Genomic DNA, 16,223 nt, shown 5'->3' with positions numbered 1-16,223 from the left:
AAAATCGAGCTCTTTGGCATCAACTCAACTCGCCGTGTTTGGAGGAGGAGGAATGACCCCAAGAACACCATCCCCACCGTCAAACATGGAGGTGGAAACATTATGCTTTGGGGGTGTTTTTCTGCTAAGGGGACAGGACAACTGCACCGCATCAAAGGGACGATGGACGGGGCCATGTACTGTCAAATCTTGGGTGAGAACCTCCTTCCCTCAGCCAGGGCATTGAAAATGGGTTGTGGATGGTATTCCAGCATGACAATGACCCAAAACACACAGCCAAGGCAACAAAGGAGTGGCTCAAGAAGAAGCACATTAAGGTCCTGGAGTGGCCTAGCCAGTCTCCAGACCTTAATCCCATAGAAAATCTGTGGAGGGAGCTGAAGGTTCGAGTTGCCAAACGTCGGCCTCAAAACCTTAATGACTTGGAGAGGATCTGCAAAGAGGAGTGGGACAAAATCCCTCCTGAGATGTGTGCAAACCTGGTGGCCAACTACAAGAAACATCTGACCTCTGTGATTGCCAACAAGGGTTTTGCCACCAAGTACTAAGTTGAAGGGGTCAAATACTTATTTCCCTCATTAACATGCAAATCAATGTATAACTTTTTTGAAATGTGTTTTTCTGGATTTTTTTGTTGTTATTCTGATCATTTCTTTGTCAGTGGGCAAATGTACAAAATCAGCAGGGGATCAAATAATTTTTTCCCTCACTGTAGATCCAAACTATGCAAATTATAAGAAAGACACCTACCACTCCCATATGCAAAATATTGGATATTTAAATTAATATAAAAAATATAACTGTGGTTAAAGTTAATAGGGCTTAACATGATATTTGTTTTTAAATGCTTAGTCTTGAATATAGTCATAGTCTTTTAATTTATAAAGTTATACATCATGTTTTTAGAACATTAACCAACATCAAGCATTTTCTACATAAAATTTTATTCATGTTAAGTGATTATATGTACACTCAGTGGCCAGATTATTAGTTACACCACCCCATTCATGAAAATGGATCATTCCTGCTGACAGTGAGTCACGTGGTTGTGGCGTGCTACATAAAGCATGCATTCAGTTACTGTTCGACAGAATGTTAGAATGGGCAAAAGGAGTGCCCTAAGCGACTTTGAGCATGGTATGATCGTCGGTGTCAGGCACACCGGTTCCAGTATCTCAAAAAAGCATGCCCTTCTAGGCTATTCATGCACTACTTGGGTTTAATGAAAATGGTGCAACAAACAAAAAACATCCAGTCATCAGGATAATGCACCATGTCACGAAGCACATATTGTCTCAGAATGGTTCAGGAACATGACAGCGAGTTCAGTTTCCATGAGTGGCCTGCACAGTCCCCAGACCTCAACCCAATAAAGCCTCTTTGTGATGAGATAGAACGGGTTGTTTGCAGCATGAATGTACCACCATCCAATCTGCAGAAAGTGCTTGATGACATCGCATCAGCATGAACGTTTCCAACTCATTTTAGAATCCATGCCCCAAAGAATTCAAGCTCTGTTCTGGAGGTCACGGGGGGTCCGACCCGGTACTAGATGGGTGTACCTAATAAACTGGCCACTGAGTGAATGTTGTAATCATATTGTTTGTTAGTAAAAACATATCCATCCTTTATTCATAGTATTAGGAAGTGCATAACTCTGAATGCATTTTTTCCATGTTTCAATGCCAATATTCTGGGCTGAATTTCACCTCCACTTTCATCTTTTTATATTTACCCACAGGTATACATAATTTGGTTGTGGAGACAAACTGTACTTATTCCTGTTCAGAAGATCACCGTGGAACTCAATGAAGTTCAAGTTGGGTCTCTCTGCAGGCCATTGTTAGAGCATTATATTTGTCTGTCCACACAAATCTAGGCTATTATCCTGTGCAAAGAGAGCAAATCAAAAATATCTGCTTCACCTAGAAGGTATTTTTATCAATAACCTGTGACCATGTAAGCACCTCCCAGACAAGCCCAATATATGAGGTACACAGAACATAGCCCTCAGCTTCATACATTGCCTTTGCCCACATTGAAACCCATGCTGAATCAGTGCTTTGGTAAATGCTTAATTGACTTTCATCACTCTACAGACCATTTTGCATGATCGCAGTCCTGCCGCTTCATGCTCCAGGCTATATAACACGTCGCAATCAGAAGTGGATTCCTCCTGCCAGTGCACCTGCTGTATTGTCCACTTGCACACTGAAACATAATTGGGAGTTGAAAGGGTGCATGGGAAGATGGTATACTTCTCACAGAGGGATGCTTTCACTGGTTATGACACATTCTTCACAGCACAAAGTATTTTAGGGGACAATAAGCTGGATTTAGGTTTAGTTAACATTTATGTATAGTGAATTTGAATGGTCATTACATCTAAAAATGCAAAAAAAAAAAAAAAAAAACTGGATGTAGTGTTACAGTGCAAGCCATGGCAGGGGGGAACACACATATATGTCTCAATGACCAGGAACTTTTATGATTGAAGTATGCCCACCTACCTATATGCGTTTTTCCAATGCCTGCCTAATTCTGTTTCTGTGTCTCACTATGACAGTACATAGGTATTAATCAATGTTTCTGTTAATGTTTCATTTTCACAACGCTAGAACAAGTTTGGATAAAGTATTTTGAGGTTATAAGAGACTAGACACCCAAAATGTGAAATTAACAGTTTGTCTGCTTTTTGCAAAGGACGACATAACTTATAATGCAATAAGAATTAAAAAAGGGGAGTGGAAAGTGTGTAGACAAGGGACAGAGTAAATGGGTGATGAACTACCTTGCCAGTTCCTGAAATCCCACTGAGTGTGCACTAACATTAGCTTTCATTTTTATCACATGAATTATCTGTAACCACTTCTCATTTTGGAATAAAACATATACTGTGGCTGATTTAAGGTTTGGGGATAGCCTGGGGCAAGTTATTCTAAGAGCCCCCCAATGTCAGTGTGACTGCCTAGCATAATAAAAGGCAGAGCAATAAACCTGAGGAAAAGTACTTGCATTGAACAGGGGCTCCCCGAGGCAATGGCCCAAGTGCCCTGTGGTTAAATCCTCCACTGAAAGTATAATAATCAAACTAGAGGGATGAAAAGAGAGTAGGTAGTGGTGGTGATTCAAAATCAAAATATACATTTAATTTCTTCTTATCTTTAATCTTCATAATCCTTTTTTTCTTATTATTTCCAGTGGGTGATAAAAAAATAGAAGGAGAGGCTGCTTATCGAGTTGGACTAGCCTATCAAAGATCTGGAGATCAGCAAACGGCTATGACTGTAAGTGCTGTCACACCAGTGACTGGTTTATTAAAGTTTTCATTTTTTGTTTTGCTTTCATTCAGAGATAAATACTCCTTCTCCCCCTCCCCATAACTACACCTCCAAATACTTCACAATACTGTGGCATGTCCCACAATCTGGTTACCTTATGTGTTACTTATATTCTTGTACTCTCAAATTGTGTTGCTAAATAAACCACATCAGGTGATTTCTGTGATGGTCATAAAGGTGCCATATAAATAGAGAGAACTACAGCATTCTACAATGGCTGGTGAAGTGCATAATCATTGTGAAAGGTAATGTTAAGAATAATAAGACTACATGTCTAACCAATCAGTTTCAGTTTCTGAGAACAAAGCAAAAGTACATGATTGCAGCTACTAGCACGGGAACGGTTAAGTATTGATTATAATGGCCATCTTAAAATGGTCCTGAACATTTTGTATACAGACCTCATTGGGCCCGCATCTAAGTTAGGTACACTTAAATTTAACTGTTGATTTGGATCATATTGGGCACATACCATAATTGACAATGCCAGTTAATTTGTAAATCAACAGTAATCATTTTTTGTTAAATGAAAAAATGTATATATATTTAAAGCATTCACACTTTTATTCCTTTGTACTCAATTTTTAAACCGACATTTCTGTAGGTTTTGCAATGTATATATATATATATATATACACTCACCTAAAGGATTATTAGGAACACCATACTAATACTGTGTTTGACCCCCTTTCGCCTTCAGAACTGCCTTCATTCTACGTGGCATTGATTCAACAAGGTGCTGAAAGCATTCTTTAGAAATGTTGGCCCATATTGATAGGATAGCATCTTGCAGTTGATGGACATTTGTGGGATGCACATCCAGGGCACGAAGCTCCCGTTCCACCACATCCCAAAGATGCTCTATTGGGTTGAGATCTGGTGACTGTGGGGGCCAGTTTAGTACAGTGAACTCATTGTCATGTTCAAGAAACCAATTTGAAATGATTCGACCTTTGTGACATGGTGCATTATCCTGCTGGAAGTAGCCATCAGAGGATGGGTACATGGTGGTCATAAAGGGATGGACATGGTCAGAAACAATGCTCAGGTAGGTCGTGGCATTTAAACGATGCCCAATTGGCACTAAGGGGCCTAAAGTGTGCCAAGAAAACATCCCCCACACCATTACACCACCACCACCAGCCTGCACAGTGGTAACAAGGCATGATGGATCCATGTTCTCATTCTGTTTACGCCAAATTCTGACTCTACCATCTGAATGTCTCAACAGAAATCGAGACTCATCAGACCAGGCAACATTTTTCCAGTCTTCAACTGTCCAATTTTGGTGAGCTTGTGCAAATTGTAGCCTCTTTTTCCTATTTGTAGCGGAGATGAGTGGTACCCGGTGGGGTCTTCTGCTGTTGTAGCCCATCCGCCTCAAGGTTGTACGTGTTGTGGCTTCACAAATGCTTTGCTGCATACCTCGGTTGTAACGAGTGGTTATTTCAGTCAAAGTTGCTCTTCTATCAGCTTGAATCAGTCGGCCCATTCTCCTCTGACCTCTAGCATCAACAAGGCATTTTCGCCCACAGGACTGCCGCATACTGGATGTTTTTCCCTTTTCACACCATTCTTTGTAAACCCTAGAAATGGTTGTGCGTGAAAATCCCAGTAACTGAGCAGATTGTGAAATACTCAGACTGGCCCGTCTGGCACCAACAACCATGCCACGCTCAAAATTGCTTAAATCACCTTTCTTTCCCATTCAGACATTCAGTTTGGAGTTCAGGAGATTGTCTTGACCAGGACCACACCCCTAAATGCATTGAAGCAACTGCCATGTGATTGGTTGGTTAGATAATTGCATTAATGAGAAATTGAACAGGTGTTCCTAATAATCCTTTAGGTGAGTGTATATATATATATATATATATATATATATATATACACACACACACACACACACTTCAAACAAAGTGAAAGTGTTATATTGCTATTAACAATTGTGAATTGTGATAAATGATTTTATGCAGTGCACGCCTGTGGGAGAAAAATATATACCAGTTTCTTGTTTACTGAAAATTAAAATTAGTGCATATATAATTTATTGGATAGCAATTCAATTTTAATAAAAGTTTAATCATTCTAATTTTTTTTATTAAACACAAACTTCTGTTAAAGGTTTTAAAATCTACTTTTTCACAGGAGTGGAGACTTGTGCTCACAAGAGAATAGTGAAGCAGAATCAAGTATCAGATTCATATATATATTATTGTATTTCTTGAGGCCAAATGTTTTTTGTTGTTTTTTCCTTCCTTTTTTAGAATAAAATATAGGAAGCAGTTAGCAGCCATAAACATTTCAATGAGGCTGAAGTAAAGCACTTAGAGATAAAATATGTTCCATGAAATAGCATGTTATTCTTTGTTGTGTATGCTTTCATTAAATATTATTATTTTCAAATCCATGGTAAAATTTAGTTTTATTTCTGTAGGCTAAATAAATGATATCATTATTCATTACTGTGTTTTTAAGTGGTAGTCTGAGGTCCATAAATTCAATTAAAGTCAACATTAGCGAAGTCCCAATGATGTAATTCTCTGACATGCAATTGGGATCGGCAAGTGCCGCGTTTTAAGAATTATTGCTGAAGATTTACATTTACATTGTCATTTTAATGGTCCCTTCAACAGAGCTGAGCTCAGATGCAAACAGGGCCGCAATCACAGCCTCCCCTCCCATAGGACTTCCGTTTGTCATTACACATAGCTTGCAAACTCTTTACCATTAGAAGTCCCCGTGCCTGGTGGTAATGTGCAGTTTATCTGCTGCCTCAGAGAATGCTAAAGAGGTCCTGACACACGGTGAGGACTCCTGGGGTCTGGGCTCAGGGGTCTCAGTGGTTGTTTGCCTGTTTTCCATCAGAGTTTTCATCTCCTTTATCCCTTTGTGCTGTGGCCCACCTCGGGCAGTCTCCTTAGAGGGGATCTAAAAGGAGCAGCTGCTGTTAAAGAGTGCCATTTCCTCCTGCTGTCACCACACTGGCATTCCCCATTAATATGCATATTAACTTGTTTCTCTTAGTTCTGAACTCTAATGACAAAGCGGGAAAGCATATGCTTGAAATATTTATGATCTTATCCAGTAATTAAGGTTAAAAAAAAAAAAAAAAAAGAAAAGGAGAAAGATGCTTAGGATGATTCACCATACCACAGTAGGAAAAACTATGACAAAAATATGATGTTTTCTTCCCTTGAAGAATTGTTATTACTTTTTCATTGCTTTATTTTTTGGGCTTTTACAATAATATGAGTGTGACATGTTGTTTGATAGTTAAGAGAAAGGGAAAAAAAAGCTGTTGCATTTTCTCTCTCATAGTCCTTTTATTATACTGTACCTATACTAGTTACCAGACTGGTTAAATCAAATAAATCATAGAGGTTCAAGCACGTGATTAGTGATAGTTTGATTTTTAGTTGTTTTTAGTTTTTTTTACATTACAGCAGTGTCATATAGCTTCAGTGGCAGAAAACACAAATTGTGATGTTAAAATGTTGTTAATTATAGCAGACGGATACTTTATTATTATTATTAGTATTGTTATTTATTGTTATTATTATTATTATTATTATTATTATTAATAATAATAATAATAATAATAGTATTATTATTTAATGTAAACACTAATAAAAGGTGTTTGTTAATGTCGTTGATAATTAAATGTTAAGTGTGTGTGTTACATTACACTGTGTATATATATATATATATATATATATATATATATTGTTTAAATATATATTTTGTGTATATATATATATATATATATATATATATATACACACAAAATATATATTTAAACAATCTATTTTATATGTTGATTCATTTAAGTAATTAATTTCTTATATTTGTCATAATTATGTAGTTAGCTATAAATGTTACATTCCCAGTCTACATAAAATAATTGTAAGTTATGTCATTTAAATGTAATTAGTAATATTTAATATTTAAGAATTCATATATATTTTTCTATTGTATGCAGTGATTGAAAAGCAGATTATTTTCATTTTAATTTATAGTAAATCTGTTTAATTATCCCACATAATTTAACCCTTAAAGTTTTACATATACAAAGACAAATGTTAATGAAAAATAATGAGATCTTTAGTATTACAAATAAGTAATGTAATTGTCAACAACATATATTGAAATACTTTATTAGTAAAATAATAAGGCAATTCAAATGATACTTTAAGGACCCCAGTTTCATTGATGGTATTAAATAATTCTTTGTGTTCTGTTTAGTTTTTTTCCCACTGTAGTTTTTAATTCTATTAAGATTAAGCATCCTTCTTTCTGATCTTTTACAAATGCTCAGTGTTTTCCTGGTTGTGCAGGTTTCACAAGGTTTCATTTGAAATCTATGTAAATTTTCAAAGTGCAAAAGGGAAGGCAGAATCTTTGATGTTCAAGAATAAAGGTATAATAAAGTGTGTGGCAGACCATTCATGGAATTCTAGTTATAAGTACTTGAAGACACTGAGGCATGCTCATGCATACGGTATGAAATAAGGGTCTTAGGAGGATACTGAATCTCGACAATCAGGTATATTATAGTTGACATAGCTGTGAGATAAAAGTAAACCAGACAGCTGGCCCACAGTACTCAGAACAGTTCATGCATTTGCACTTACCACAATTTAGATGTCCTCGTCCTCCAGGTTTCTTGTCTCTTCTTCCTTTTTCAATTGTGCACTTAAGGGTCTCACTTTCCACTAAGAATTGCCTTGTCTACTGACATGTCGTTTGGGCCCTGATGGCACACATTCCATCGAAGAAATCTTGAGCTTACAGGGCTGCGGTCTCATTGCTCCTTCTATTCCTGCACTGCTTTGTGCTTGTCATTGCTCAGCACTCAGCGCCACACTGGCTTGTTTTGTCAATAACCATTTATTTGTTGCTGGAATAGCAGCAGCCATTACATCTGACCTCCCTGTTTCATCAATTATGGATAGATTATTGGATGTGAACATCTGCAAAAGCTTGCTGTTGGACTCACCTCCTGGCTGGGATTAGATAAAGTATTAAACTGTTGTTTATTGTCAGGCCAAAACTCTACTGGGAAGCCAGGGGGAATTCCTGAACCAGCAAACTCCCATCAGCAGGCACCTTAAATTGTTTAGTAGCGCCGCTGAGCCCCATAAGATGTTAGCCATTTATTATTTACACTTATTACTAGTTGTTATAACATACATGATAAAAGCTCCTGGCAGACACAATATTTAGTCATTGTTTGTCACATCCGACAATGCAGGAATAGGAGATAAAGCCTGTCGTTCTCACATAGCTGTTAAGGGTAACAGATGGAGCACTAGCACCTTGCCAAAAGCTACTTTCTACTGGGAAATTCTTCACTTGGCAAGATATTGTCACATATTATTTATAGCTGACCACCAGTGGACTTGGTCATTAAGTGCTAAAGGACCAATAATGTCAGTAAATGACTTTTTTCTCATTTTATTTATTAATTGTGTATGTGTCAGGGTAGTAGAGGGGGGTGTTATATAAGAAGGTATATGTAAACCTGTATTTATGATTCATAAAATTAAACTTTTTTAAAACATGAATTAAACGGACTGAATGCTCTTGCATTTCTTGGGATGTGTACTAAATGTCAATACACAAACCAATAGAAAAGTCAAAACCGCTACACCTCCATGGCTGCTCAGTTTGAATTGTGCCTGGGTTGTTTTAATGCATGTACATACAAACTATAACTCCCTCTTATAATCCAGGGGTAAATCAGGGGATATCTGATTTCAAAACTTGAACATTTAAAGAATGCTAGTATTAGAAAGTAAGTAACTAATCAAACTATAGGTAACTGAGTGAAATAGATAGACGTACTTGCAGATACTAAAATACATGTAACACTTTCATATAGTGGTTAATTATAAGGCATTTGTAATTGATAAAACATATAACACATGTCAAATGATCGAACGTGTGTATAAAGCAGACTCATGTAAAAGGTGGAGAGCAAATGATAGGCCAAAAAACAAAAGGATCAAAAAGTGTACCACTACACAACTGTATATCTCACAGTTGTTTATGGTTCTGATTCTTACAGAACCAGAAATATTGCCAATATTTCTGATTCTTACAGAAACAGAAATATTGCCAATTTATCCCGTAGTGGATATCCAAGATTCATCCCTTGCTGTCAGACCCAACTAATGCTCACTAGAGCACTCTGTGATAGATCACAAAATGCAACACAACCTTGACAATAAGTGCAACATGCCACAGGGGTCCTCATGTCAACACAAACCATGATAAATCACCTGCTTGCCGTGAGTCTGAGAGACCGTCGATCACACAGTGTGCTAACCATGACTTCCAGACACAAGCAGAACATGTAGTTGTTTGTTTCTTTGTTTGTTTGCTTGTTTTTTGTTTTTTGAACTGAGAACACACCCTGGTGCACAAGTCCAAAGTCTGTAAACGGCCATCTTAGAGAGGTTATTCTTGTAACTTTAAACTTTTAAATGTTGTAATTAGTCAGGCTATTACAACCAGATTAGTTGTAGCAAAGTTTTTAAGAAACCCACTACTTGCTCTGTAAGTAATTAGCTTGTCAATCAGTAAAATTGAATTACTCGAACTCATTAAGCTGGAAAATACATTCTGCTAATATGGTCCTGAATTACAGTTTATTATAAATAAAATTACTATTTACTCCTCTTTAGTCAGTTGGACTTCCTTCCTGTGCTTTTTTATTTGTTGTCAACAAAGTGACAAAAATGACAAAATGCTTCTATGAGGCTATTTCCTTTATTATTATTAATCAAATATCAAATATGATACATAACTTTTGGAACTTCTGATACTTGTCATTATTCCCCTTCTATAGGATTGCCATGAAATTTCAGTCCGTGTGTATCATTTTTTCAATATCGTAGTTATAGCTGATTCAACCAGGAAGACAGACACACGTGTTTGAGAAAAGTTATACAAATTTACAGAAAGTCAAGGTTAGATCTGAAAAAATATTGCTATTACTTTTAAAAATATAATAATTCATTAAGGTGAATACATATTTTTTTAAATGTGTAATTTGTATAAATAATATTGTGGTGAATATGTATGTCTCAATTATGATACTGTAGGTATGTATGAAAAGTCATAATACTGTATTATCATTATTAGTAGTAGTAGTAGTTGTAGTAGTAGTAGTATTTATTTATTTATTTATTTGTTTATTTATTTATTGGCAGACACCCTTATCCAAGGCGACTTACAAAATAAGCACAATACAGAGTTCAAAAATACAATTCAGTACAAGTCATAAAACATTACAAATTCAAATTGACATAGTGAAATTCAAAGCATAATACATTTTACAATTTCCAATTTACACAAGTGAATACAATATGAGGTCTTACATCCTGGATTGTAAAAGCCGAGTGCAGACAAGATATTAGGTCATAGTCAAAGGCAATGGGAAAGGGAGCATAGGGGAAATTAAAATAATACAAGTACTAGTAACGAGATAGCAGAGAGAGCAGACAATTGTATGGGTAAAAAGTTGGTAAGGCTTACCAGAGCTTTTATATTTTACAAAATTAACATACATATGTTGAATTTATATATGATAATTTTATTTCTGATAGTGTAATAACAATACTTAGATTTTCAAAAAGCTTTTGATAAGGTTCCACACCAAAGACTGATCCTCAAATTGGAAGCTGTAGGCATTCAGGGTAATGTAAGTAGATGGATTATGAACTGGTTGATGTATAGGAAACAGAGGGTGTCGATTAGAGGAATTGCTTCTAACTGGAGTGACGTTGTTAGTGGAGTTCCACAGGGATCAGTACTAGAGCCTTTGCTTTTTCTAATCTATATTAATGATCTGGACTCTGGGATAGTTAGCAAACTTGTCAAACTTGCAGATGATAGGTGGCACAGCAGATCTCGGCAGCACAGATTATTCAAAGGGACTTGAATAAAAGGATAATATTCAGTTGTTGGCAGATGAAATTCAATGTGGACAAGTGCAAGGTATTGCATGCAGGTAACAAAAATGTCCACTATATTTACACTATGGGAGGTACAGATCTAGATGAAGTATCGCATGAGAAAGACCTAGGAGTCTATGTGGACTCCTCACTTTCTCCATCCAAACAATGTGGGGAAGCAATAAAAAAGGTAAACAGGATGTTAGGGTATATTGTCAAAAGCGTAGAATTTAAAACAAGGGCAGTAATGTTCAGACTGTACAATGCACTAGTTAGAGCTCATCTGGATACTGTGGACTGTTCTGGGCTCCACACTTCAAGAAAGATATCGCTGCTCTAGAGGCAGTTCAGAGGAGAGCAACCAGACTTATTCCAGGTCTGAAGGGAATGTCCTACTGAGAGACTGAGGAACTGAACCTTTTCACCCTGGAACAGAGGAGACTACGTGGAGACTTGATTCAAGTCTTCAAAATCATGAAAGGCGTTGACCACATCAAACCAGAGGAGCTTTTCCAGATCAGCAGGGACACACGCACCCGGGGACACAAATGGAAATTGGGCTTCAAGGCATTCATGACAGAAAACAGGAGACACTTCTTTACACAGAGAGTTGTCAGAACCTGGAACAAACTCCCCAGCGATGTGGTTGAACCTGAAAATTTGGGAACATTTAAAAATGTGTTAACCCACCTAAAAGCCAAACACAATTCTGCGAAACTAGCAATGACAGAAAAGGAAAGAGGAGCAACAAACACATGATACACACACAGCCGGCTATTGCTCTTTATTCTGTATTCGCTGGAACTCGAACGCACGGTTCTGTTTCCGAACGCAGAGCCGCAGTCTGAGTGTGGTGTGGAGAGGAAAAGCCAATCGTTTAGCCAAGTAAATTGTAAAAATGAGTTGGATAGGTCTTTTATTTATTTAACAAAGTTGTTGTGTCAGATAAATATTCATCAATTAGGACATATTCGTTTCCCCATAAATTATTTGCGATAGAGACATGCATTTTTTTGCTGCGTAGCGGAGATTCTTTTGAAGAGAAACGTGCGGTTTGTTTGCGTCGGGTCTTTGCTGGCGTGCATCTATTGACCAATGGAAAGCTCTCATCTGTCTCTCATCATCCCTATATATTATATTTGTTACCCAATCCAAAGGACCTATCTCAGCCCTGGCACTTTCAGCTGATAAGGCAGGTGTCAGATTATGCGCAGCTGCAAGAGCATTGGTCAGAGTGCAGATGACAGAGAGAGACAGACTTACATTGTAGCTTATAAACAATGACTTTTAATGACAACATTCATTTTAATGACTTTTAAGCGCCTTAAGAAAATACTTTGAAATGTAATGACTTTTAATGACATGCAGAAACCCAGAGAAGGGAGTAGCAGTGAAGAGGAAGAGGAGTATGAAGAGCGACAGTGTGTCACCATATGACACCCCTTCTCATGTGTTAGTTTAGTGTGTTGATACAGATCCCTATTAGCTGCCATGTTATTGCATATGTGATTGATTAATTTGAAAACGATGCTCCCGCACAATGTCTCTACTGCAAGTGTTATAATTCAACAGAATGCAATGTTTTGGTCAAAGACCAAGTAGAAACAGTGTGTGGGAACATGTTTTTTCTATCCAAATCCTTTTCCCTCATATGCACCTGTCTAAGAGTCTATACGGGTGTGGGATTAGCTTTTGTTATTGTGATTGATTAATTACCTGAATAAATGTAATGTTTTAACATGTTCACGACACATTTATACACCCTCATGTATTTCTGGTGATGTTTGCCTTTGGCTGGTAAAAATACCAAGTGGCTAGTAAGTTTTTTCCTTCTAAAAGACACAGTGGCTGGTGGACAAAAAAGTTAATTTTAGCCCCTGATTGTAATGTTAATAAGAGATTTTGTTATATGCATTGATTGTTTAAATAATAACCTTAAAAAGGTGGTTGAGAAGAAAAACAAATGTATATGTTATAAACATATTACCAGTCCACTTTAATTTTATTTTGCCGTGTTTCAAGCCCAGTACCAAACACAGTCAAATAACTGTTGAATTCAAATGTGCAGCAGGGGGGCTCAATGTCTAACGGCTATATAGTTGTAAAAGAGACTGTAACTGAGAAAGCTACTGATAAAATCTCATCACAGCAACTTAAAACGTACATAGCACCCTGTACACTTTTGGAAATTGTCTCAAGGCACTTTACATAATGACTTGGCTTAATCCATGTCAAATAGGAAAATCTTAATTTTAGTTCTGAACACAGACAGATAAGAGCTGTGTCTGTGGTATCCCAAGGGAAAGAATTCCACAGTGCAGGGAACTGCAACCGAAGCACGCATAAGAAGAAGCAGTGTGGTAAGAAAGATGAAATAAGGTCAGCTTCACCACAATGCATTAGTCCTAAATTACCTTTTGTCTCTTTGCCTGTAGCCTCAATTTACAAAAAGCATTACCTGAAATAAGCTATTAATGTCATTAAGCAGTTTTCCCCTACTTATGCTGTGTATTTTTTTCCCCTGTATTTTCCCATGCTTAATGGTTTCTTTCGCGTATATCATTACTACCTTCTTCATTGTTATGACTCCTTCTCAAGGCAATTCTTTCAGCTGTGAAACGTGGACTTAATTAGACCATTTCAAATAATTAAAAACCCTTCATATTTGCTTAACTGCACTTTTGAAAAGATAAACAGTTTTGAGAATTAAATGAACTGCAGGAAGATTCTGGATTGTTTGAAAGATTACTTATTTCACCCTCTGATCTCTGAAAGCTAAAGGAAATACTAAGTTAAGTAAGTTATCTGTTTCTCCTAATGAGGAAAAAAAATCACATACACCTTCCATAGTCCAGAGTTAAAATGCATACACACATGCATATATACATATATATATTTGAACTATTACGGTTAGTTTTTCATCAAGGAAAGCTTGGAAAACATTTCTAGTTTAACATGGCCTTAATGATCATAACATTGGTAACAATATATTTTTTGCCATATTGTTTAAAATGATATCCTTGTCTGTACAGTATACATAAAATAAATACATATGCAATTGTTTAGTGATTCAACAGCAGGTGGCTTGCTAAAGCAAAGATTTGTGTGAAAGTTCAGAGCAGAAATATAAACTGTTACTTATATAGGATTTTCTTGTTACAAGAGTTCCTGTCCTGCCAGCCGGTAACCCAATTTGCTACAATCTGAGAACTTTTCATTTCTGTGTCTTCCATAAAAACTGATTTCATACCAAAGTAATGAGAAAGCTGATAAGAGTTTGTAAGTCATTCCTAAACACTGTGACATAAATCCCATAGCCCCAGCCTATTGCAGTCCAATATAACTCACCCTCATGTCAATGAGAAATCATAGAGCTATATAATGTAATAATGGCTTTTTTTCCATGTGTAGTGCTTTGACAAAAATAAATCCTCAAATTGTTTAGCCCTCATTTTTATCTAGACAGTTCTGACTTGAAGAGATTAGTTATCCTTTGTTTGATCACACAACAATTATTATTAGTTGCAGTAGTATTATTAGCACCTTATGCATCTTAAAATATTATTTTAATTATGTCATCCAAAAATCAAAAATTCCTCCAATTTGCATTTCTGCAGTTTTAGCACATGTTACTAGTGCAAGTAACAACTTATAGGTTTACCCTCTGCCCATCCTCTCCTCCAAAAAAAAGCTCACAATAAAATATATGTGAGGGATAACTGGTAATATACATGTTTTATTTTCCACCCAACACATTTATGCAGTTTTCAGTTATTTAATATAATAAGTTAATTTTCTAATATGAACTACAGTGTATTAGTATCTAACATGCTCTTACTGTACCTCATGCAGGCCCGCCCTGAGCAGATAGGCAAAGTGCTAATGCCTAGGGCGGCAAAGCTCAGCGGCAGTAAAATGTAGGGATGGCAAAATTCACTGGCGACATAAAAAGAAATAATAATAATAAATGTTTTTCAATCATCAGCTTGCAATATACTGCTTTTGTCTCTTAATATATGCTTACAAATAATAATTAATATCTATCGTTTGCATGTTATTGTATATTGTTATACTACCTTCCACGTAGTATAATAATATATAACACTGAGTCATAGGCTCGCCATCTTTTTTTAAACGATCACATGATGCCATTATAGTTTCTTCTTTTTCAAATGAAACTACAGCGAATTTGTGTTGATGCAGTGAATGAATGGCAGCTATTCATATTGTAACGGGTTGGGGGGCCCGTCACAAGAAAAGGCTGTATGTAGGCGGGGTCTGGTCTTGAAACACACAGTAGGAAGGCAGGCAAAGGGTACAAAACAGGCTTGCTGTTGTTTTATTGCTTCCCTAAATGGCAGGCACAGTGTCAAAAAGCAAAACAAAACCTAGCTCTGTCCGAGCACTAACTAAACGTAAACAATCCCTAACACCGGGCAGACAGAAGCATAACAGGGGCAAGGCAGGTTCGTAGTCACAGTCCGTAATCAAATTTCGTTACCAGTGGGAGGTTGTCAGACAGTCCGGAGTTCAAGAGGGAGAATGGTCCAGGTCCAGAAAAAGGGTCATAAGCCAGTGAATCCGTCAACTGTGAGCTTTACCCTTCTTTCTCCTGCTCTTCCTCGCTCTCACTCTCGCCTCACTCCGTTGTCTTCTCGCCCTCCTGTGCACCTTGCTACCCCAGCCAAGCATGCACACACTGGTTCGCTTCCTTCTTCCTTTTATAGGGGAAGTGGTGGGCGGGGCTATGGCCATCAGGAGCCCTGCTGGCTTCTGGGGTTTGGAGTCTTGGAGGAGGGGTTTTGTAATCTCCTCCACTGAAAGACCCGCCTGGCTGACCCCAGCCTTGCCTCTGACACTGCGACATAGCCTCCCCCTCAAGAGTGAAGCCAGGGGCACACACGATGACGACCATACCACG

General features: G+C 37.2%; 1 protein-coding gene across 1 annotated transcript in view; it reads left to right on the top strand.

Moving 5' to 3' along the window:
- Window positions 1-16,223, top strand: part of ttc29 (tetratricopeptide repeat domain 29) — a 132,039-nt gene that overhangs the window by 55,603 nt on the left and 60,213 nt on the right. Inside the window, exon 8 of the mRNA XM_066718443.1 lies at window positions 3,202-3,287. Coding sequence (XP_066574540.1) covers window positions 3,202-3,287 — 86 coding nt within the window. The remainder of the gene's footprint in view (window positions 1-3,201; window positions 3,288-16,223) is intronic.

This window comes from Amia ocellicauda, chromosome 12 (genome assembly GCF_036373705.1).
Source record: "Amia ocellicauda isolate fAmiCal2 chromosome 12, fAmiCal2.hap1, whole genome shotgun sequence".
NCBI classification, from domain to species: domain Eukaryota; kingdom Metazoa; phylum Chordata; class Actinopteri; order Amiiformes; family Amiidae; genus Amia; species Amia ocellicauda.
Note: the sequence above shows the minus strand (reverse complement) of the source record. Positions and strands in the feature narration are given on the sequence as shown.